The 23746-nt window shown below is 43.1% G+C and overlaps 1 protein-coding gene across 1 annotated transcript in view; it reads right to left on the reverse strand.

Moving 5' to 3' along the window:
• PTPRC (protein tyrosine phosphatase receptor type C) overlaps positions 1 to 23746 on the reverse strand; it is a 91364-nt gene that overhangs the window by 21104 nt on the left and 46514 nt on the right. Inside the window, 13 exon segments of the mRNA XM_079981874.1 lie at positions 273 to 309; positions 1306 to 1414; positions 1590 to 1653; positions 2000 to 2199; positions 5125 to 5271; positions 6457 to 6594; positions 7371 to 7517; positions 8184 to 8309; positions 9184 to 9414; positions 12424 to 12441; positions 16364 to 16465; positions 18669 to 18797; positions 23706 to 23738. Of these exon segments, the coding sequence (XP_079838000.1) occupies positions 273 to 309; positions 1306 to 1414; positions 1590 to 1653; positions 2000 to 2199; positions 5125 to 5271; positions 6457 to 6594; positions 7371 to 7517; positions 8184 to 8309; positions 9184 to 9414; positions 12424 to 12441; positions 16364 to 16465; positions 18669 to 18797; positions 23706 to 23738 (1481 nt within the window).

The raw sequence follows: 23746 nt of genomic DNA on the forward strand, positions 1-23746 counted from the left end.
CATTAACCCCTTCATCCATTAAGTAGACTGAATCATGTTGGTTATATGAGGCTCGTTATCCCACATACTCTGTGTACTGAAGGGTTAACCGAAAGGTAATAAATCCTGTTACCTCAATAGTTATAATGCCTAAAAAGGTCCATGAGGAAAGTTTCTACATTACGACTCCAAAAAGCCTGCTTTGGGGTTCAGTACTGCTACAAAGGCTTTATGGTGAGCTAGACAAAAATATCAATTAAATGCTTGCACTTGCCCAAAGCAGGAGAATACCAACCTATGATAAGAGGCAGTATAGGTGTATCTGGAACCCTGTAACAAACATAAACAGTTATGAAGCTTAAGAGCAATGCTCCATGTTAACACAGCATTCTGCAACCAAATTCTAAGGTACATCCAGCAAAGTTTACGAGTGAGATCCGCAGGCTCGTGTCTGGTTTGGTCCTATGTCACTCCAGTATTAGTAAAAGTCATAAAAGCGGTGCTGGTCAAGGAATAACAATATAACTCTTTCCTATGTGACATGTGTGTCTTTTTAAACATACATTTATTTATCTGGTTTTTCAGATTAAAGTTTTACAATCCCATATCCAACATACAACATAAAGACAAGGTTCCAAAGAATCTCCTGGGCTCCCTCCCCTCCCCTTCGTGAGTCCTACTGTTAGTCATTTCCTCCTGCATCTTTTATAATAATCCAAAACTTTTACATCTCCATTATGCCCCAAAGTCACCATTAAACTACAAGTGTTATTCCAATCCTACTAATGATTTTAGCTGTTTAGAGTGGTTTTTAAGATAAATTATAAATTTTCCCCATTCCTTATTAAAATGTTGGTCTTCCTGATTTCTGATTCTTCCGGTCATTTTTGCCATTTTGGCATAATCCATCAATTTAATCTGCCATTCTTCTCTGGTAGGGGCTTTATTTTCTTTCCATGGGAGGCCCTGTGTGGCTTGATGTTGCTTCCTGTCCAACCACCCCGTGAGAAATCTTCACTTTTCTCTACCTTACTTTACACTTCCTGACATGTGATTCCTTATAGATATCACCAGAGAAATATGCAACCAACAGACCATGGCCAAAGGAAGCCACTGCGAGGCAGGCGTTAGGTGGTTGGAGTAGGATTCTCGTAGGGTTGTTGCAAGATGGGAAAGAGCTAAACCACGTACACTTCCTTGAACTCCTTGGAACAATGCAGTAGGTAAATAAAGGAGAAAGAAATCTCACGCCATCCTACATTATATCAATAAGTCTTCTCATTTTATTTCATATACTTAAGAGAAGAAAGGAAGAGGGTTACTTACGATGATCGTTTTTTGTTAAGAGTGTAGATTTTATACAAAACAAGGAGCAAAGCCACAGAGGTCACAATAATGAGGAATGCCAAAAATATAATCAGGGCTTGAGAATTATCTGCAAAATTCGAAAGAACAAAGGGAAAGAGAAGCTATGTTGAAAAGGTTTAAGAAATGCTAGCAAAAGTTTGTTTCATTACTCACTTTCTAAACCTTATGTCAAGTCCTGCTCTTGTGTTTTAACATGTAAATTAATCAGTAAATTGATAGGAGTGGTTGAAACTTTAGCTTACATCTGGTTGTTACTGGATTAGAGGCCAAGGCTTCCGAGGTATAATTCCCGTTGCTAAAACCAACCTAATAAACAGAAAGAACAGCGGATACTATTTTGATTTGTCAAAAATGTATCACCAAAGACTAACAATATCCCAAATGGTTTCCCATCTAAAGTGAAGATGCAATAATCAAAAGAGCTACTTTTACACAAATGGCTATTGCCCATTGGGACTGGTAGGGCAGAAGACAGGGAGCCCAGCACTAGGTGGCGCCAAAGCCAGTGGCAGGAAGAGCCGACTAATTCTAGTTTTGTCTGCAGCTTCCACCCTGCTGTGTTCCACAAGGGAAAACACCATTACCCAGGGAGGTAATGAATTAAATGCATCTACCTATATCTCAATGTAAACATCAGAATTAAGCAGTTTACCTTAAACGTGTATGTTGTCAGATAAGCCAGGTCTTTAACTTCAAAATAACAATCTTTCTTCGTTTTATTCTCATCCTCCAGGTACAAGATATATTCTTCTTTGGGGCCGTTTATTTGTTCTGGCTTTGAGCATTTGATCTTAACAGCATTGTTTGCTTCGTTTGATAAGTCCGCTTTGAGATTTCTCACACCTGTTGGTTCTGTTTGAAAGACAAATAGTTAAGGCATAATAATAATAATAATGCCATTCATTTACCTTGGTACCTCGGGTTAAGTACTTAATTCATTCTGGAGGTCCGTTCTTAACCTGAAACTGTTCTTAACCTGAAGCACCACTTTAGCTAATGGGGCCTCCTGCTGCGCCACCGGAGCACAATTTCTGTTCTCATCCTGAAGCAAAGCTCTTAACCTGAAGCACTATTTCTGGGTTAGCGGAGTCTGTAACCTGAAGCGTATGTAACCTGAAGCGTATGTAACCCAAGGTACCACTGTATATACTGCTTTTGATGTCCAAAGCAATGAACAATACACTAAAAGAACAAATTATACAGTGGGATTCAGCAAAATGCCATCAGCAGGCAAAGCACCAAAGGCCTTATTGGTGGCTGCTCCCAGAACTCTTTCCCTGGAGAAGCCAGACTGGCTCCCTCCTTGTCCTTCCACTGGCAGGTGAACTATTTATTGGTCCAATAGGCTTTTGGAGACAAACTGCTTTTAATGAATCAAAGATTTCGAGGATTGTCACCATAACAAAAGATCTTCTCCTTCACTCCCCTAGAGATGTTGTAAGCTTTGAATCGCTAGCCAAGAAGTCATTGCACTCAGAGTTTTCCTGCCACAAGTGGCAGCCAGTGAAGTAGCGAGAGGGCAGAAAAGCTCACCTCTTGCCACAGATATGACGTATCCATTTGTTTCAAAGATCTACACGCTGCCCTTCAATACACTGTGCTTCTAGAGTGGCTGGCATAAGTTCAGTAAAACAGCAGACAAAGCACAATGTAAAACAGTAGAAAACCCAGAAGTGTAACACACTAAAAACAACAGTCAACATAACACTCTTCCTGTATCTGTAGTTGATCAATCTTTTCGTGTGGCTGCACCGACATTTTGGAGCACCCTGCCTAGTGACAGGCCTACTTTTCTCAATGCTTGATAAAAACATTTTTGTTCGGACAAGCCTACCCAGATATGTAGAATGCTTACATGTGTTTCGATCTGTTTTTCACTTATTCCTGATTTTAATTATTATTTGAATGTTTGAAACAGCAGTTTCTAACTGTTTCTGTTGTTTAGTTTTTGTATAAACTGCTTTTTTAAAAAATAAAATTTATTATTTTCAGTAGATAAGCATAGTAAAGAAAGAAAAGATTAACAATAATAAAGACAAACAAAAAATAAAAGAAAAAGAGAAAAAAGAAAAAAGATACATATAACATATTACCACTTAATTAATTAAAATTAAGTACCATCCATCTTCATAAACATAGTATTTGACTTCCTCGAATCTCTTCCATCCGAATTTCTTAGTAATTATATATAGCAGTTTCCAATACCAGTGTTTCAAAAGACCATATCACAGTCCTAATCATATTACATAACTTTCCTTATCGTACATTTTCTTATTTATAAATTTAATTTCATTTTAATCCTAGGCCTAATTGTTTCTTTCAAGTGGTTACATATCTTTAATACAGTGGTGCCCCGCAAGACGAACGCCTCGCAAGACGGAAAACCCGCTAGACGAAAGGGTTTTCCGTTTTGGAGGCGCTTCCCAAAACGAATTTCCCTATGGGCTTGCTTCGCAAGACGAAAGCCCATAGGGAAATCTCCGGGACAGCAGGGAAGCGCAGCGCGTCTTCCCCACTGTCCTCGGACCTCCTCCGAAGGCTGGCGGTGGGGCGGAGAGACCTCCTCCCGCCGCCAGCCTTCGGATGGCTGTCCTGAAGACTTGCGGTGGGAGGAGGGTTTTCCTTCCCACCGCCAACTTTCAGAATGCTGTTCTGAATGTTGGCGTGGGGAGGAAAAACCCTCCTCCCACCGCAAGCCCCGGGAACAGAGGAGAAGCGCTGCGCGCCTTCCCCTCTGTTCCTGTACCTGTCCTGAAGGCTTGTGGTGGGGAGAAAAGCCCTTCTCTGCACCGCCAGCCTGGCAAGCGGTCTCCATAGGAACGCATTAATTGATTTTCAATGCATTCCTATGGGAAACCGTGCTTCGCAAGACGAAAAACTCGCAAGAAGAAAAAACTTGCGGAACGAATTAATTTCGTCTTGCGAGGCACCACTGTATTACAATATTTATTCAAATAGTCTTTAAATTTTTTCCAGTCTTTTGTATAAACTGCTTTTGAGGGTTTTCTTCTTCTTTCAGTCAAGCAGTATATAAATTGTATGCAATAAATGTCTTAGAGTTAGAGGAAGCTTTCATTAGTAAGCAAAGGACTAGCCTAGCCATTTTTACAACCAGAATATCTGCACTCTTAGAGGCATTTCATTATCGCCTCATGACAACAAACTGCTCTAGTCCACCCAGGAAAAAATTTTTAAAAAGTCTTTTTCCTGTTAAGTCATACAGGCCTTTTTGTTTTTGCTTGCTCCTTTGTTTTTAATGAACATATTTTCAACATTCCTCCAAAAGTCACCCCAAACACCCCTCTTTACATGGCACAAGTATTCCTTCCAACATAGCTGATGACAGAACATTTAGACAAATTAGTATAAATGCTTTCCTATAGTCTGGGACAAAATATGACCTCAAGTACTTAGCGCAACCTCCTTTGGTTCCATCACAACCACCAAACGTAATGGAGAACAAACGTGTAGGTAGATGTTATAGACCTCTGGTCATCAATAACTTTGAGCCATTCTGATAAGTCAGATGATGCTTGGTTATAACCAAGGGGGTGGGGAAATAACAATTTATTTCACAGGAAATTATTCCAATCATTCCTATAAATTTCATGCATTAAATGTTGAAAATGCATGATTTCCACATAGATAAATTTAGATGCAGCTGCCCATATGTAGTCTGCAATGCATACAGTAGCAGATTGTATGTAGCAAGTTTTTAAATAGGGGGGGCGGACTTTTAGTCATAGCGTTAGCACAATATTTGAGAACACAACTTACTTGCTGCTTTAGTGGGAATTGTCGTGCTACTTCGTTGCCCTTTCAGTATTGCATTATTCTGTGTTTTGGTGTATGCCCAGACATAGACACTATAATTTTTGTAGGGCTTTAAGTCATTCCATATATAACTTGTATTCTTTGAAACATCTGTATTTTTTAATTAAAAAAAACATTTTTAAAAGATTAGAAATTACATGGAATGGAACAAGATAAAACCATCAATAGCCAGCTTTCAACAATACATAACATTACAGTTCAGGCATTTGCTTGAACACGTGGAAAGTTAAACTGGAAATGGGGTGGGGAGTGTGCACAAAAGTCCACCCCAACATTCCCAGACTGCTTTTCTTTGCACAAATAAAAAGAATATTGAATAGGCCTTCTTTGGAATAGACCTCAAGGCACATGGAGGAACATATGAGAAGAGACACTGCTTCAGAGCCAAGAAGGCAGAGATGGGCACAAGCACTCCTTGATTTCCATTTCTCTCAAGAATGAGCTGATCTACTGTATTTTTTGCTCTATAAGATGCACCAGACCACAAGATGCACCTAGTTTTTGGAAGAGGAAAACAAGAAAAAAAAAATCTGAATCTCAGAAGCCAGAACAGCAAGAGGGATCGCTGCGCAGTGAAAGCAGCAATTCCTGGGATAGCTGCACAGCATGCATTCGCTCCATAAGACGCACACACATTTTCCCTTTTTAGAAGGGAAAAAGTGAGTCTTATAGAGCAAAAAATACGGTATTTACCCCCCAATCAGAAAATGGCTCTAATCACTGGTGAACCCCTATAAATCAATGGAGAAATTTTCCCGCAGCCTGTGTGTTAGGGGAATACTTAGAAAAAAGAGGGTCAGGGCTGTTGGCTTGTAATCAACTCTTCAAAGCACTCCCCCAGCAAAGTCATAATTTAAAAAATGATCTAAAAATACTCACCTCAAAATAAATGTCATCATCAGAACATTAAAAATGATTCCCAGGGTGCTGCTATCTTCGCTAAGGGCTTCAAAGCAGGGAAGGAACTCACAAGCAAGCAGCACCCTGCGAGATCTAACCCCACTGCTCTCCCCTCCATCCCATCTGTTTAATTAGTATTTAAGATTAACCCCCTACCTCCTTGATACAGGACTGGATGTGGGACAGAGTGGTGGGGGTCACCCCCCAGAGAATCACAGAATGGGTCTGCCTGATCCAGGGGCCACAAAGCAGATCAGAAGATCTCTGCGCGCGCACACACACACACACACACACACACACACAAACACACACACACCTAATATCTGCAAATGGACTTAATATGCTTTCTGGCAAAATGATGCAAAATGTACATACCTTTTTCACTGCGGTGGTCCCCGAGGCAGACCATGTACCCATCAATAGGGCCGTTTTCTTCAGATTGTGGCTTCTTCCATGTGATTTCTATTGTAGAATTACTTGAATTCCATGAAATATCTTCAGGCTTCCCAGGCGCTGATGTAGGAATTCAGCGGGGGGGGGGGGGGAATTCTTTTAAAAATTATTCAGGAACCCAGTGATAGTTCATAGAATCACAGAATCATAGAGCTGGAAGGACCCTGGGTGTCATCTAGTCCAACCCCCTGCAATGCAAGATTCTCAACCAAAGCATCTATGACCCATGGCCATCCAACCTGTGCTTAAAAACCTCCAGTGAAGGGTTGTCCACTACCTTCCGAGAAAGTCAAAGTTTTACTGTTGAACAGTTCTTAATGGTGGATGGTTTTCAACAGTTCAACAGTTCAAAAACTACTAAGCAATTAAAGATATAAAAATCTTTAAAAAGCAGTAGGCAGGGCTAGGGATGGATGGATGGATGAAACAGGATGGACTTATGATTGATCTGTCCATCCCTACTATCAGTTCACCTGTCCTCTGAGTAAATGTGTAGTGACAGGAGTAAGGAGAAAGAGCAGGAAACTCTGCTTGTGGCTCCCTTTCAATTACCATACAGTTTTGTCTCAGATCAGAAAGGCCAGAAAATAAACAGTGGGGAGGAAAAAGGTGGACCCAGCTGGAGAAGGGGCCCACAATGGACATCTTACCCAAGGGCCTCCAAACTTGGATCAGGCACTCCTGCCCAGATTATAATCTGTCATGGTAATACATTAAATCCTATTTGTATGCTTTTATTTATATGTGCACAAAGATACCCTTCATCGTTGTAAAAGTTTAGTTTCTGGGATGAAGGCATGTTCCTAAGTGACTAAGTATCATGTTGTCATACTCACTTCCATAATATGTTGTTAGCTGTTTGTTGCCAATTTTCGCAATTTTGCTATTAATCGATATTACTGAAGAACAATTGTAGTTCTTGTTGGGTGATAAACCTGTCACTGTACAACCATTCTGCTCTTCAGTGGTCCGAAAATTCTCACCTATAAGAAATTGCAAAATATCATTGCTCCGTACTTCAGGCATCCAGAAGCATCTATGCCATGGATGGGGAATCTGTGGCCCTCAAGACTCCCAACATCCCTTACCATTGGCTGCGCTGCTTGGGGCTGTTGGGAAGATGAGTCCAAGAAGATATGGAGGGTCGTGTAGGTTAGCTCTGATTGACAAAAAATCAAGAACATGCTACCCACTTTCTTGCTTCTTTCCCCCAACCTCACCTCCACGTGAGCTGCTATTTGACTGTAGCTATGTGTTTTAGGTCCACCCTAGCAAGCAGTTCTTTGGCACCATCCATATCTAATGTTTCACACAAAATATTGCACCCTTGTTATCTACAGTAATCAAACCTGGAGAAATTATCAACAACTTGTGATTTTTTAGGGACTTGAAACCACTCATGTAGAGTAAGATCCTTCTGGACAGCAGGAGGTATTTCTTCTTACTATTTCATTAAGGTGAGAGAGAGAGAGAGAGAGAGAGAGAGAGAGAGAGACTCATACCTTTACCAGACTTGTTTGCCTTTCCACCTCTCTACACTTATTTCTAAATACGTCCATACATGGACACAAAAGTAAAGGTCCCCAATAAAGTGCATTTAATTCTCCAGCCAATAAAGACAGAAATTCAAAACTTCCAAAATCTCCTACCATGAGGATGACAGTGACAGTCGTATCTTAAATGGCAACGATGCTTATCATATCCTCGATTGTTCCAAGATAAAGTCACACTGGTGTTACTTTTTTGGGGTTCTTCTAGTTTCCACTTATCGGTTTCTTCCAAATAAAGAAAAAGGAGAAAAATATCACAATGACATTCTGTTTAGTATTTCTTTTTCAGTTTCAAAAGGATGCTGGATAATATATTGCTTAATGGGTTGCATCATTTTACCCCAAATGAGTATCCAACACAGTTTTCAGTGTTCATCTATTCATTTTGAATTAGCGTACTTTTATGTGTTACATGACTATGAGATACGACGGAAGGAGAAATAAAAACATTGCTTAGCTTTAAAAGCCTGTTGTTGTGAGAAATCTAGTGAATTATCAGTCATCTAGACTTGAACCAAGAGCACTGGGCACAATTCAGCCACAGTTGAGCATTTTAAAATCCCAATAGATTTCAAAGGTTTAAAATTTCCCTCTTTGATATATGGGATTTAGTGGTGCTTATGAATTATGTCCAGCACTTAATTCTAATCATTACAGCATCATTCTAGAATCACCACAGTCCTCCACCTCTCACTTCGTTGCCATTGCTCATGACTCAAGGGGCACAACTGCTTGCTGTTTTCAATATAAAACCAATACAAATCTGAACACAGTAATTTGAAAGAAAATCTCTTCGATTTTGGTGGAGCATGACAACAGCATTTCCGATTATTAGTTGCACATTCTTTTATTCTAAATAACATAGAGAAGCCATCAGAGTTACTATGCAATTAACAGTGGTTGGAAACCATCAAAAACAGAAAACCAGTATATTAGTTGGCACCAAAAAAATTAAAACTGACTTCCCGCACCCTCTCTAGCCCTCTGACATACCCCCAGGTTACGTTCTCCCAATAGCTTAGCACTGGGGGGAGGACAGAGTGGCTGAAAAACAATAAGGCAGATTTTGCTTAAATAAATGAGAAGTATCTGCTCTTACCAGGGGGCACATGAACTGATAATGTTAAATCATCACATCCATTAAAAGATGCTACTATCTCGTATTCGTCACATTCTTGTAGTCCAGCAAGTGTGTTTCGGTCCTTGTCCCAAGTACAGTGGGCATTTTCACAGCTAACATTTTGCAGCTCTGGCTTCTTCGTAGCTTTAAGTTCTGCAGTGGCACCCTGTGAATTGTACTCATAACGAGCCACTGAAATGGTTCTACGACCTAAGAGATGAGAGATATGTTTAAATGCTTGTTGCACTGAAACATGTTAAAAACAATCAAACCACAAATACTGTTTCATGTGCATTAACAGTTTAAAGAGAGGCACAGTATGTGCACTACAGGTGAGACAAACTGTTCTTCTGCTGATTACTTAGATTTGCAGCTGCGTGTTTTCCTTCAGTTCATACTGGAAATATTTCAGTTCATTAACCAGATCTGCCCAGCCTGTGTGACTCACCAAGCCAAGCGCAGCTCATCAGCAATATATATAATGGCCCATCAGAACACCTTGGCATCAGGCTGGGGTGGTGGTGGAATGTGATTGGGCAGAGCTGTCCCCCTGCACAGCCTAGGTGGCCTCCTGCCAGCCATGCCAGCATGGCATGGTTTGGCACTTCTCCACACACACATCTACAGACAGGCAAAAGTGCCCCTTGGCAGGATCCCCAACAACAGCAGCCAGCAGCAGAAGGCTCTGGAATCCATTGACCCAATTGGTGCAGCAGCTCCAGGCTGGCACAGTGATCCTGTCCCCTTCCAAGGCATGAAAGGACTTGTCAATATTGGTTGTTTCCATTTCTAGTTTTTGTAATCTTAAGTTCAATTCTCTGCATTTCTTCAGCAGTTTGTGGTTTTAAAAGAAAAACCCTTGATCAATTTAGTGCAATTTTACACATATTTTTTATGCTGCTTTGACTAATCTACACATATTACACCCACACCCACACCCAGTATCTGTGTTGTTGTAAGCAGCAGTTAGTTGGAGTGCTATACTGCAAAATTCGGATAGGTATGTAGCTATGTTTCAGTTCTCACGTTGCTTTGGAAAGAGTGGATGTGAGCGATTCAGCCTTAAATGCAAACTCAATTGGCAATATGTAATGAGTATAACAATCATATTCATTAGAAATTTATGGTATTAATGAAGGAATGAGTGTAGGCCTGTTTTCAGGCTGAAGAACACCACTCTAAAATGGAGTCTTGCTAAGACTTGTGGAGCTGATAAGGTTGGCAAGCGAAGTGAGGAAGAGGTGCTGAGCTCATGAGACCTGACGTACAAACAGGTTGATAATGAAGGACGGGTGTTGAGCAAGATTGACTAACAAGGGTGTGATGAACTCTGGAATGTGATGAACAACTTTGATGAACAGATGGCAGTGAATCACCAGAGCTGTAATGTCTGATATCTTCTCCTTTGGCAATCACTCGTAGCCGAGTAAGATTGTCTTCCATAAACAAGGTTTTAACAATGAGTCCGTAAGTAACTATGGAGGCCAATTCTGGACCCACATGTCCTTTCACAATGGGGACATTGGTTCCCAGGCAGGAGTTGATCACGGTGTGGATTTGCCAAGCGTGCCTTCCTTTTAGCACGTTTCTCCCTTGCGTTCTGAGTTTGAGTGTCTTCAAAGTCCATGACACCTTTGGTAAAGGCTGTTCTCCAACTGGAGCGCTCGCAGGCCAGTGTTTCCCAGTTGTTGATGTTTATACTACATTTTTTAAAGATTTGCCTTGAGACAGTCTTTAAACCTCTTTTGTTGACCACCAGCATTACGCTTTCCATTTTTAAGTTAGGATTAGAGTAGTTGCTTTGGAAGACGATAATCAGGCATCTGCACAACATAAACAGTCCAATGAAGTTGATGTTGAAGAATCATTGCTTCAACACTGGTGATCTTTGCTTCATCCAGTACACTGATATTAGTTCACCTGTCTTCCCAAGTGATGTGTAAGATTTTTCAGAGACACCGCTGATGGAATCTTTCAAGAAGTTGGAGATGGCGTTTGTAAGTGGTCCATGTTTATAAGTGGTCCATGTAATGTCTGATATAAAGAAGGGATTTTACAGGTTCCCAGCGCTACAATGCCTGCCACCCGTCCTCTTGCCAATAGCCTGTTTAGCTACTGCTGTAAAGTTGGTGAGTATGATTGAGAATGTGTGTGTGTGTGACTTATAACTGAAATGTAACTGATATGAAGATTATGGAACACAGTGATATAAGATCGGAAATGAACTCAATCCACCATGCGGGGAGCCACTTTAACTAAAATGTATAATTGGAAGTTGATTGGCATTTTGATAATTGTATAATTTGGTAATTAATTGTTATTATTATAATTTGGCTACTATTGGGGATATATTGGAATACCAATAAAAACTTTACAAGAGATTGTGTGTGTGTGTGTGTGTGTGTGTGTGTGTGTGTGTGTGTGTGTATTAGGGACTGCAGTTTTAATGTATACAATAAATATGTTTTGTTGAGCTTCAACTCTCTGGGTCTACTTGTGTTCCTTTCTCCTAAAGAACCAGCTAAAAACGAACCTCTGATTTGTAAAATTTCTCCCCCAGTCTCTGCCCTTTCCTGTCCTGCCATCCCAGCCACTGTTGATTCAGCAGCTACCTGTATGGTGGGGAATGTTCTACAGCTCTGCCAAGTTTGGCTTGCGCCAGGGAAAGATTTAGGAGAGCCTGACTGATTCAGTCGCAGAGCTGGGTGCAGAGCCTCAGGGGCACCGTCCGTAACTATGCTGCAGAATGGAAGGTGAGAGGCGGGGGGGGGGGACCAAATTTTGGCACTGCACAGGGCGTTGTTAAAATTTGAAGCCCTCAGATCTGCCACTGCTTGTGCTTCATAGCCCTTTGATCTTTTGACTGCTGTTTGTGTAAGAGGGGCTGCAAAATACAGGAGAACCTCGAGTTCCTGGGAGGCCACAGTTGTTGATCTTCATGGAGTTCAGGGAATTAAAAGGAATGGTCGATTTTTAGCTACATATTTAGCTTACATATTATATGGATATTCAAAGATATTTCTTTTATGCATGAGTCATATATGTGAATGGTCCCATTATTTGCTAGTGACTCCCAAATCTTGTAATTTACAGGCACATTTTTAATGCCTGGTTTTCTGTATTTCATTATTGTTCTTGAGAATTATCTGTGTCCTTGAGAATAACAAAAGGGACGTCTAACAAGTTGGGTTCCATCTTCAAGAAAACATTAAAACTTACTGCAGTCCACGGGAGTAGCTGTAAGAAAGAAGATAAAATCTTAGAAGGCTCTTCATTATAAATGTATCAAAGAGAAAATAATTATTCACATACAGTGTGTGTATATGTGTGTGTGTTTATATACTGCTTAGTGCCAATATAAGCTTCCAAGTGTCTTACCAAACATAAAAACCAATTACGTTAAGACATTAAAATATAAGCTTCCATCATTAAAATATCTATATAACATCGTACCTTTTATACTATGGTTTTGATCTTTTTCATGGTATTTAAGCATAAACACAGTTAACTATACTTTGCATTGAGTAATTGAAATACTGCATAATTACTGGGGACCAATGAAATAGCATTCAAATGGAGGTAAATGCGGTATACAGTACTTGAGGTGTAGCCTACAGACCTTGCTGCTCTGATATGATATGCACCCCAGGCCCAGTGAATACATGCAAGCACCAGCAAAACTCAACCACAGCTAATACAGCATCCAGAAGACAGTATTCCTCCACTTGTGGCTCTGCTGCAATTGGTCTCTTGGCAGCTGAACGGCCTCCAAGGCCTTGTTACACTGGGCTGCTACTGGTTGCAGCGGTCCTAGTCAGTTGCAGGATTCTCAGTAAAGGTGGCCCCACAACTGAGCCATGGTAACTTGAGCCTTACAAATGCTTAGTGTTTGCTGGGAGTTTCTGCCGCCTGTCTGTTCTTATACTGGGGTAGACATCATGTCAGGGCAGTAGCATCTTCAGAGCAAACTCTTACAGCCACAAAACTACAACTTTTTTTTATTGGTTTCCCCCAAAAAACATTTCCTGTGCAAACATTATTGAAATGAAATTAGACCATATGCAAGAGCACCTGAATTGTGTTGCCGATGCTTAAGTCTCAAAATGTGGTTATTTGGACTTTATATTGCACCTGCACCTTACAGAGATTCTGTTTGGCTAAGTCCCATCTCTGAGTTCCCCTACCATCTGAGCCTTTTTGGGGGTGGTACCCTCTCCAGAAGAACTAATCTTGGGACCACACTGTTGACTTCTTTGTGCTACATTAAAGTCTAGTAAATTAAAACATCATTGGGCAAATAGTTTACATTACTAATGCTGAAATCTAATGCAAGCTTTCCCTAGTGGGACCTCTCAGCAAACATGTCTGCATCCTTGCTGTATATTGTCATACTAGTTCAAAACGACGTGACAAACTGGGTCCTCCCTTAAAGAGGGCACGTGTTGCGGCGAGACCAGGCAACCAAACCCTGTGTTGTGGGTGGGTATGATTGGATAGCCACAACACCCAATTGGTAGGTCCCTTGATGCAGGGTTTAATCAGGCCAATGGGATGCAGCCTAAACGTATCAAGGGACCTATATATACCTATGCACGTGACCCAGAGCTTCCTCTTTCGGTGTGTGCATTGGAACACCCACCCACCTCTCCCTAATTTTTTAGAGCTGTGCGCTTGACCTTGCTATGCTGTCGTGTGTCGTCTGTCATTGGGACAGGGGCACGGCAGGAATTTTCCCACTTGGCTGATTGGCTGGTGCCATTTGGGTTTCGCCTGCCAAGTAGCAAATCGTCACAACTTGTAAGGTTGCGGATAGGCTCTGGTTCATGTGAGAGGGATGGGAGAACGCTCTCGCCATCCCTATGTGAAGGGTATTCTGTTAAAGGAATCCAGGGACTCAATGGTTTGGTTAACCCTGTGAGGGGGTTGTGCCCGTGCCAGAGTCCAGGGGGACATAGCCTGGGTGGTGGACATAGCCTGTCCCTGGCCTATCCAGGTGTTCACCCTAGGCTGACCTATGCTGGTGCCCTGGGTCAGGGCTACCTGCAAGGGTGCAGGGAACTAGTCGAACCAGAGCCTATGCAACCACTCACTTGCTGTAATCAATAAAGTTGTGGCCTAAATTCTGCCAAAAACCAAACGAAAATTTGAGTCTTGTCTGAATTTATTTAAGGGGGAGGTTTAAAGGTCTCAACACGCAACTTAGGTCACTGCAAAATGGCTAAAAATGTTTTTGCAAAACTAGCAATTTCCCAATGAAACCGCCTACTTATAATCTTAGCCTTAAAAGTTGATTTTATTTCCGAGTTATTTCCTATTTCCTACTAAACTGTCTTCAGATGACAAGTTCTGACATAGTGTAAATTATTTTCCCTAATAAGCTATTTAAATGCTTGCAACCATTGATACAGTCTGAGGTTAATTCAACGGCTTGTCAGATAGCCAAAGATTTATTTGATTGCCTCACTATTCTCTGATCTTGGGGCAGGCCTGCTGCATGTGGGGTTTGTCTACATTTCTTGTTGGTTGAAAACAGTAATTCCATTTTTGGTATATGATGTTCGTTTGACTTATCACTTGAACTTTCTTGAGAAATTATGAGGTTCGTTGCTTTCATTCCATTGGCAGTTATCCTTCTTTACATTTTCCTACATTTTCTTTGACTTGGTGATGGATGAATCGGTCTATTTGCCACTTTCAAAAGTTCTGTCCTGCTTGCATAAGAAAATGTGCCTTTAAATACCAATAGCAGATGTGAGGAACCCTTTGTCCCTGCATATTCTGGTGACCTACAATTCTTATCATCCCAGGGCATTTGGCATGCTTGCCGGGGTGAACTGGGAGCTGTAGTTCAGCAGTGTAGCCCAGTATCACTTTCTAGTGGATCCAACACTTAAAAACATTTAATGATAGTCCTACTCCACCTTTCTTTCATGATAGAATTCAAGGTGGGAAATCTAGGAGTCTTAAAAGGTCTTCCATCAGAGCAGTGACCAAATCCAGGGTTTTGTGAGAGGAGTTCTGTTCATGCAATGGAACCTCTGCTTCCTTTTCTCTCCCCCAACCTCCAAAATCTGCTCCAGAGTTGTTTGAGGGTGTGTGTGGGGGGGACTGCAGGGAAGAGGAAAGGAAGAGGACGTTCCATTGTTCTCACAGAAGTCTGTTCTGTGAGTGGAGCTGCTGCATTGGGTAAGGCCCCAGGGCTACAATTTAGTTCTATTTTAGCAGCACCGCACACGTGCTGTACATAGCGGTTTGCCATTGGAGCCTCTTAAGCACTGTATGGACAGTGGTGGGATCCCTCTGTCGCTGCTACAGCCGAATGTGGAGGATCCACCGTTCGTGGCTGCAGCCGTGAGCAGAGGATCCCAGCACCGTCTGTATGACACTGGAGTGCCGCCACCGGCAAACCGCTGTGTACAGCGCACATGCGGTGGTGCTACGTACGGCACATGCGTTGTACGTAGCGATGCCACACATGTGCCCTACATAGCAATGCCCCACCCTGGGTGTCACAACACCTTCGTTCGCCCCTGGCTCCTGGTTTGCTTTCATTTATTTTCTGTTCAGTCACCTTCCTGTATGCTTTTTATGATTACCAAAACATTCCTTAATAAGTAACAGGAGCCTTTTAGATCAATTCCTTTTTAAATTATAATTTATTATAATTTAAATAAATTTATAATTTTGATGTTATTGTGAAATCTTGAGTATTCATATTATCCTCAATGCCAATCACTGTTACAATACATTTCAGTATGACTGGTGACCAAGTGCTATGGTCTTCTGCTGTTAATGAAATTTTATGACAAATACACAGTAACAGAGATTGAAAAGTGCTGCCTATTGAGAAAGCCACCTAACTTAATGGATAATTTGCTTCAAGTAGCAAGTTCTTATGTTTGTTGCAGTGCATTCCAGAATTGGGGTAAGATATGCCAATTTAGATAAAGCAGTACTCCACTTCTCATATGCCAGATGTCAGTCTTGGCTCTTAAACCAGATTCTTGGATTGGAATTCATAAATAATTTCTGCACGAATCCAATTCATTTCAATTGTGTTTGCACAGGAAAAATTTCATTCTCAAAGGAATGTGATGCCATTCAAAGCCATGCATGCATGTGGTGTAGCAATGCTCTTAAATGTGTGCAGGTTTGTCACCTATTGGACCAGGGGTGGTCTCTGAGATTGCTGAAGGGATGTTTGCTGGAGTGCCAGAGGATGCTGAAATGTTGGTATGCGTGGTGGAATTATCCCCATCATCTGCCAGGAAATAAACAGAAGGTTAGCAGCATTACATTCAGCAATTATTGATGGCATATCCCCATGAATGGGAACAACCTTGAAGCAGAACTGCAAGCTGAGAAAATGTGTTCCTTCTCCTGTAAAAAGGAAAACTAGCCTTCTTAATGGGAATATAAAGTACAGTCCTACACACAGAGACCTGCAGATAAGCACCATTGAAGGGAGTGGGTCTTACTTCTGAGGGCGTTTACATAAAATGCTGCTGCAACAGTTCTTCCCTATTCATACCAACTCAGAAGTAAGATCCATTTAGTTCAGTAGGACTTAATCCCAGATAAGTATCTACAAGACTGCAGTCTTAATTTCTTACTTGAAATGAAGAACAGAAGTGATAATTCAGATGTCTACAAAACATTTCACTTTGATATATGAATAAAGGTTCCTTCCTTCCTTCCTTCCTTCCTTCCTTCCTTCCTTCCTTCCTTCCTCATTTTTACAAGTCTACCACAGTGGGTGGCCATGTATTTGGATTAAGGCTCCTTTTTGTGGAGAGATCTTTGGTTAGTTTAAAAACTATAGGTATTCTTTTGGGTGCGGATTGTGTCTGGATAAATATAACAATACACGGAATCCATTTATCAAAAGTAATTTACATTTATTGGAAGAATTGCATTACTTATATACTCAATTGTATCACGATTTCAATTTTTCTTTTGTTTGTTTTCTTCTTCTTTATTTTCTTTCACATTATTCCCTCACTATACATATAAAAATAAAACTATATGTGTTCTTATCAACTCAATTAAAATCAATGATGAAAAATGTTTTCTATTCTAAATGATTGAAAAATACTGGAAGACAAATTAACTCTGCCCCGGTTATATATAAATTTGTAACATCAGTGCAAATGTGGTATTAATTAGAAATGGCTGAAATGGCCAGCATCTCTTGGGTTACCGTGTGTGTGTGTGTGTGTGTGTGTGTGGGCAATGTGACTCTTACATTTTGGCCTCAGGACAGCAAATATTTATTACCCAACTACACAGTATTAAATGCTGACTTAAACAACACTGGGCCTTAAAAACAACAGCTACTTCATAATATATTTGTTCACAGCTGTGAAACCTTTCTTTGGTTCAAAGCAGCCTAGACTCTCGAGTCATAATGCTCCAGGGAAATTCAACATAATTCTACATAAGCACCACTGGCATTTATTTAGTTAACTATTTCATTTAAAGGAGTCCGTACCATTATAGACATATAAAACAGGATGTGTAAAACAGGTTTGCAAAGGAGATGCTCCCTGTTTGTTATGTCCTTGCTTACTAAAAACTGGAATTAAGGTTAACCTTTCAAAAGTTTAATATTTAAAATGCACTATCTGCACATGGAATCACTTCCAGGAAGAATTTTACACTGGCAAAAGTAATTCCTGAATTTGCTATTCATGTAGGGTTCCCAATGTTCTTTCTGATCCTGCTTCTGAGCCTTTGAAACCACCGTAATATGGTAAAATAGGTGGGGCTTTTCCATAGATGTGGAAGCCCTCCGCTGCCACCAGAAAAACATACATACAAGTAACTTGTCCCCCAATGATCCTTTTCACTGGATCCTAGCTTTTAGTACATTGATTTGTTTGGTAAGTACATGCCTGGTTTAATGTATCAAAGGGCAGGAATAACTGGTGTTCACGTGTCACAGCAAGCCATAAACCATGTGAAGAAACATAGCTGTCATTTCACTCTTTTCTTCAAGCTCAGATCACTCTAACCAACTGAGCTAAGCGTTGACTTAGCATGATGTGTGAACCAGCACTTATAGCGTGTTTCCAAGCAAATCATGACACTGTTTAGGAGATCATGTGGAGTCAATGTTCATGGTTAGATGTCCAAAATGCACTAAGTTGACCATTGACTTGATGTTTTTAAACTAGACACACAGGAATGATCCTCCAATGACTACCCAGCTTTATAATGCAATTAAAAGCTTAAAGATATCCGGATTTCAAAAGAACCTCAACAATCAGCTCATTTACATCCCTGCCAATACAGGGAATTCAATGTTAAAGCATCCCTCAGAGGTGGTCGTCCAGCCTCAGCTTAGAAACCTCAAGCAAAACATATATGCATTCTGATAATGCTTAACCATCTCACAAATTGAATATTCATGCCCAGTACTTAAGACATTGCTCTAGAGCACTGCAAAGAACAACACGGCAAACCTGGTGGTGCGTGCGTGACGGTGGAGGGAGAGAGTGGAGGAGGGGCAGCAGTGCTGCTGAGTGCCTGAGTGCTGGAAGAGTTTGCGTCCATGCGAGGGAGGAAGGATGAGCTGCTTGTTGGAACAATCTCTGTAGTAACAAAAGTGCAATAATTTTTATTACCATTGTTATGATGCAACAGCAAAACATTAACTGGTTAATGGGTACCCTTCAGAGAAGGAAGCAGTATTCCCGATCTCTTGCAAAGCTAATTCAGCAGCAGTACTGTGAAACATGCTGTGGTTGCTACCTGGAGCATCAACTGTGTGGGCTGACCAGGTGGTTCTATGGGACGCGGGTGGCGCTGTGGTCTAAACCACTGAGCCTCTTGGGCTTGCCGATCAGAAGGTCAGTGGTTCGAATCCCTGTGACGGGGTGAGCTCCCATTGCTCTGCCCCAGCTGCTGCCAACCTAGCAGTTCGAAAGCATACCAGTGCAAGTAGATAAATAGGTACCGCTGCAGCGGGAAGGTAAATGGTTTTTTCGTGCGCTCTAGCTTCCGTCACAGTGTCCCATTGCACCAGAAGTGGTTTAGTCATACTGGCCACATGGCCCAGAAAGCTGTCTGTGGATAAACACCGGCTCCCTTGGCCTGAAAGCAAGATGAGCGCTGCAACCCCATAGTTTCCTTTAATGGGACTTAACTGTGCAGGGGTCCTTTACTTTCCCTTTCTCTTTAAGCCTGATTCTAACCACGCTTTGAAGGGGGACAGCCTATCATTAGTACAATTGGCCCAGTTCACATGCATGCCCCTTCATTCATGTAGCTAGCCAAGCAGAAAAGGGTCATAACGGGATCAGCTCCCCAGTGTGAGCAACTCTGCAAAGATGAGTGAAGTGAGCCACAAAGCCAGCTTCAGTCTTGCTAACACAGAGATGCTTCCTGTCCTCAGCAGCTATCCATGCGTACCTCTCAGCCCCCTGCCCCAATGGCTGTTCTCCTAATTTCTGCTCTAATTTTATGGTTGTAGAGTCGGCCATTCATCATCCATTGCATTGCAACTTCACATACTTATTCAAGTTTCCAGCCACGTAGCAGTCATGTGATGAGGTTCACCCCCCCCCACCACCACCACTCTCCCGAGAGAGGACAGTATTCCTGGGGCAGTGCAATCTCTTATCAGAAAACTCCCAAGCAAACCTGTGACATTGGCAGAGACAGCAGTCGCAGGGGTAGCAGTTGCTTTGTTAACAGGTATTCCGGAAGCATTGGCGGCCTGGTAAGTGGGGGTGACTGCCTCCTTGGTCGCAGAGCCAGGCTTTGCTTCAGAGGTGCTTGCAGGTGAGGGTGGAGTGGTGCGTGGAAGTGTGGGAGAAGAGCCAAGAAGAGTTCCTATGGTGAGCACGTGAGGGGGGAGGGCAATAAACAAATCAGCTATGTTACACAGCAAAGTCTTAAACAGAGTGGCATTGCAGCATAGCAAGACACCAGCAGCCTGTTCAACCAGGATGAATTACAAGGACCATTATGCTTCCAGGGGTCTGTCATTCCATCCTTACAAATACGGATTAGGCTATGGTGTTGGAAGTGCCATAACTGAAACAGCCATGATGTCGCAAGAGGGCGGTGCCTAATCCTGTGCCCTTGTGCAACAACCCAAATCCAGATCACTTTCCAAAGTCGCTATTAGCCCCAGGGAGAAAATCTCACAGACATTTCACTTTCCATGGATAACAACAGCTTGGGGTGTGGGGGAAAGGGTAGACTCCAACCCCCCCCCCAAATCTGGGCCTTTGTCTTCCAAGCAAGGAACTCCCATGTCACGTGTAGTTCAACTCCAAGTTTACAAAATCCCTCGCTTCAGATATCATGGGACACGGACGAGGTACGCCATGTTGGAGGCTGGAGAATACCCACCCTTGCAAGCCCTCAGTAGGGATGTGTAACTGCGACTGGCACTCAGTACGGGGACCTGTTTTAGGGATGGGGAAGCTGTGGCCCTCCAGATGTTATTGGACTACAACTCCCATCTTCCCGGAGCCCTGGCCATGCTGGCTGTGGCTGATGGGAGCTGCGGTCCAGCAACATCTGGAGAGCCACGGGTTCCGCATCCCTGCTCTATTCAGATACTCAGTGATGAATGAAGGAGGGGGAGAGAAGGGCCACACCCTCTGGCCACTCCTCCTCTGACATGTCCCCATCACCTGGTCTTCTTCCCTCAAGGTATTGTGACGGTGGAGATCTGCAACTGGACGCCTAAAGAAGTACAACAGGCTCCTCCCTGCAGACCTTTTTTCTAAGTGGAGGCAGCCCATGGCAAGAGGTATATGGCAGAGGGGGCGGTTAGCTAGTGCATCCCAGCAAAACTCCTTGTGATGGCCTGGGATTTGGACTCGGATGCTGAACCTGAGGGATCCCAGCCTGCACAGGAGTCCCCGCCTCCAGAACCAGCTGAGCCGGGGCTGGGGCATGAGCCTGAAGGGTCCTCACCTGTGCTGGGTCCTCAGGTGCAGGAATCAGCGGAGTCTGCTCTGGCTCCTGAGGTGATGGAGGACCCATTGCCTGCAGGTGCTCCACTCTCAGCCCCGTCAGAGGAAGCTGAGGTTGCCTCTGGGTCCCGTAACCCTCCAGCCTCTCCTAAGCTACAGAGGTTCAGGGCAGAGAGGCGGAGGGAACTAAGTTCCCGCAGGAGGAGTGTTCACCTCCAGGCCAGGAGAGGCGAGTCACCAGAGGATTGGGGCTGCCCTATGCCTCAGGGCAGATAAAAGCCGGACAGCCCCAGTCCCAGGTTGCAGGAGCAACATTGTGGGTTGTTAGTTCCTGTCTGAACCCTGTCCTGCTTTTCTGCCAGAGCTCCTGACCCACCCTGGCTCCCTGCTTGCTTGCATGCCTGTTCCTGACTTCACCCAACCCCTTGCCCTGCACCCAGCTTCAGCTACTATGGACTGCCTCCACGTTGCACCTTTGACCATGGACCGGACTTGGACCTCGCCTCTCGGGTAACCCACGGACCAGCACACCCCTCATGGAAGGCCAGAGCTTGTTTTTCAGCCAGAACTCAGTGGCCGCCATTGCCATTCTAAGCGAACAAGGGAGACATTTATGGTGAGTTCCAGCACCTCTTTTTTCTAGAAAAAATAGCACTGAGCATGGCCTTTTACCTTTGCCAGGTGCAGCTCACAATTTCAAGGATATTTCAAGGGTGCTGAACACACCCTTTGGATAAAAATCGAACATGCCCATGATGGCAATAGCCTTCGAAAAATGTCACTAGCCTTCTTGATCATATGTACATACCTATTGTGATGTGTGGCGTATGGGTGGTCCAAAAGAAACCAAAAAAGACCCACACCTCCCATTTTACCAAACTTAAGCTGAGTTGCCGTCTGCTGACAACTCCGATTTGCCAAAGGCTGTCAGGTAAGTAAGTGGCAGTTTAAAAGCCTGACAAATACCTTGCAGCTGAAAATATGCTAGACACTGTATGGAAGATGGAAGAAGTGGCAGAACCCCACACAAAAGTCCTCATGTTCTTTGCTAATTAATCCAGAACCATTTCCACTGCTAGGTTCTAGATTTGCTACTAAAATTAACCCAGATTAAGAACACTTCCCTGAAAAAATGCATTGTAGAGCAACCTGTGTATTTGCGCAATTAATCCCATTAGTGCAGCTTTCTTTCAAAAACTTTTCTGGAAGTTGAACTAGATGTTTGAACTGAAGTATGTCTGAAACATGGATAAGGGAAAATCTGTTCTTTAATTACTATGGGTTACATCCAGATCATGCTTAGAACAGAACAGAAATCTATGGGACCTAGGTTAGAGATCAATGTAAATCTCATTAATTTCTACAGGTCTACTCTAACCATGACTATGCCTACAGCCAACTCTATATTCACGACAACTAAAAAGTGATAAAAAGCAATTAAGTCACAATTAATCCAAGTAAAGTCTTAAATATAGTTCCCAGGACTGAGGAGCAGGTCAGGTAAAATGGGAGAGAGAATACCCAACAAAATTTTCATTCTCTGTAAGATGTAACTGAACCCAGTCCGCCTGTGATGTACCGTATTTTTTGCCCTATAGGGCGCACTGGCCCATAGGGTGCACCTAGTTTTCAGGGGGGGAAATCAAGGGGGAAAATATGACACACACACACACACACCCCCGCAGCCTGTGCGCTACTCCAAGACCTTCTCCCTGCTTTTGCGGGAGGTGGCGGAATTCCCCCACATGCCGCAAAAGCCCACAGGAGCTGCGCACGACTCCTGCGGGCTTTTCGACCAGGAGGGAGAAGGGACTGAAACGGCCAGTCAGTCCCTTGTCCCTCCTTGGGGAAAAGCCCCCAAGAGCTGCGCGCTCTTTAAAGGGTGTGCGGCTTCTGCGTGCTTTTGCGGGAGGTGGGGGAATTCCCCCATCTCCTGAAAAAGCCCACAGGAGGGAAAAGGGATGGACTCGGCCAGTCAGTCCCTTCTCCCTCCTTGGGGAAAAGCCCCCAAGAGCAGCGCACTCTTTAAAGGCTGCACGGCTCCTGCAGGCTTTTCTACCCAGCCTGTGGAGCTGGCGGTGGGGGGAAGCACTGTTTTCCCCCACCGCCAGCCTCCCAATGATGTCCGGGAGCAGCCCGAAGGCGTCGCACGCCTTCCCGCTGCCCCCCCCCGAGCCTGTGGGGCTGGCAGTGGGTGGAAGCGTTGCTTTTCCCCACCGCCAGCCTCAAAGAGCAGACTCTCCTGGCTTTAGCGAAAGCAACGCGAAGCCTCCGGAGCGCAGGCTTCAGAGGCTTCGCATTGCTATCGCTGAAGCCAAGGAGCCTGCATTCGCCCCATAGGACGCACACACGTTTCCCCTTCATTTTTGGAGGGGGAAAAGTGTTTCCTATAGGGCGAAAAATACGGTATATTCTGGGTGTTTGTCTTGCAAATGAGGAAGCTGACCCAATCCTCATGGCTTACTTATTGCCCTCCCCACTGCCCACCCCACTCATAGAACTGGATCATGACCCATCTATAGCAAATATTTAACATAAATGTGATTAAATAATTTTAAAAAATCTTACCTTGGGGAGTAGGAGCAGTAGGTTTCTTTGCCACTGTTTCT

The sequence above is a fragment of the Podarcis cretensis genome (genome assembly GCF_951804945.1).
Source record: "Podarcis cretensis genome assembly, chromosome: 6".
NCBI lineage: Eukaryota > Metazoa > Chordata > Lepidosauria > Squamata > Lacertidae > Podarcis > Podarcis cretensis.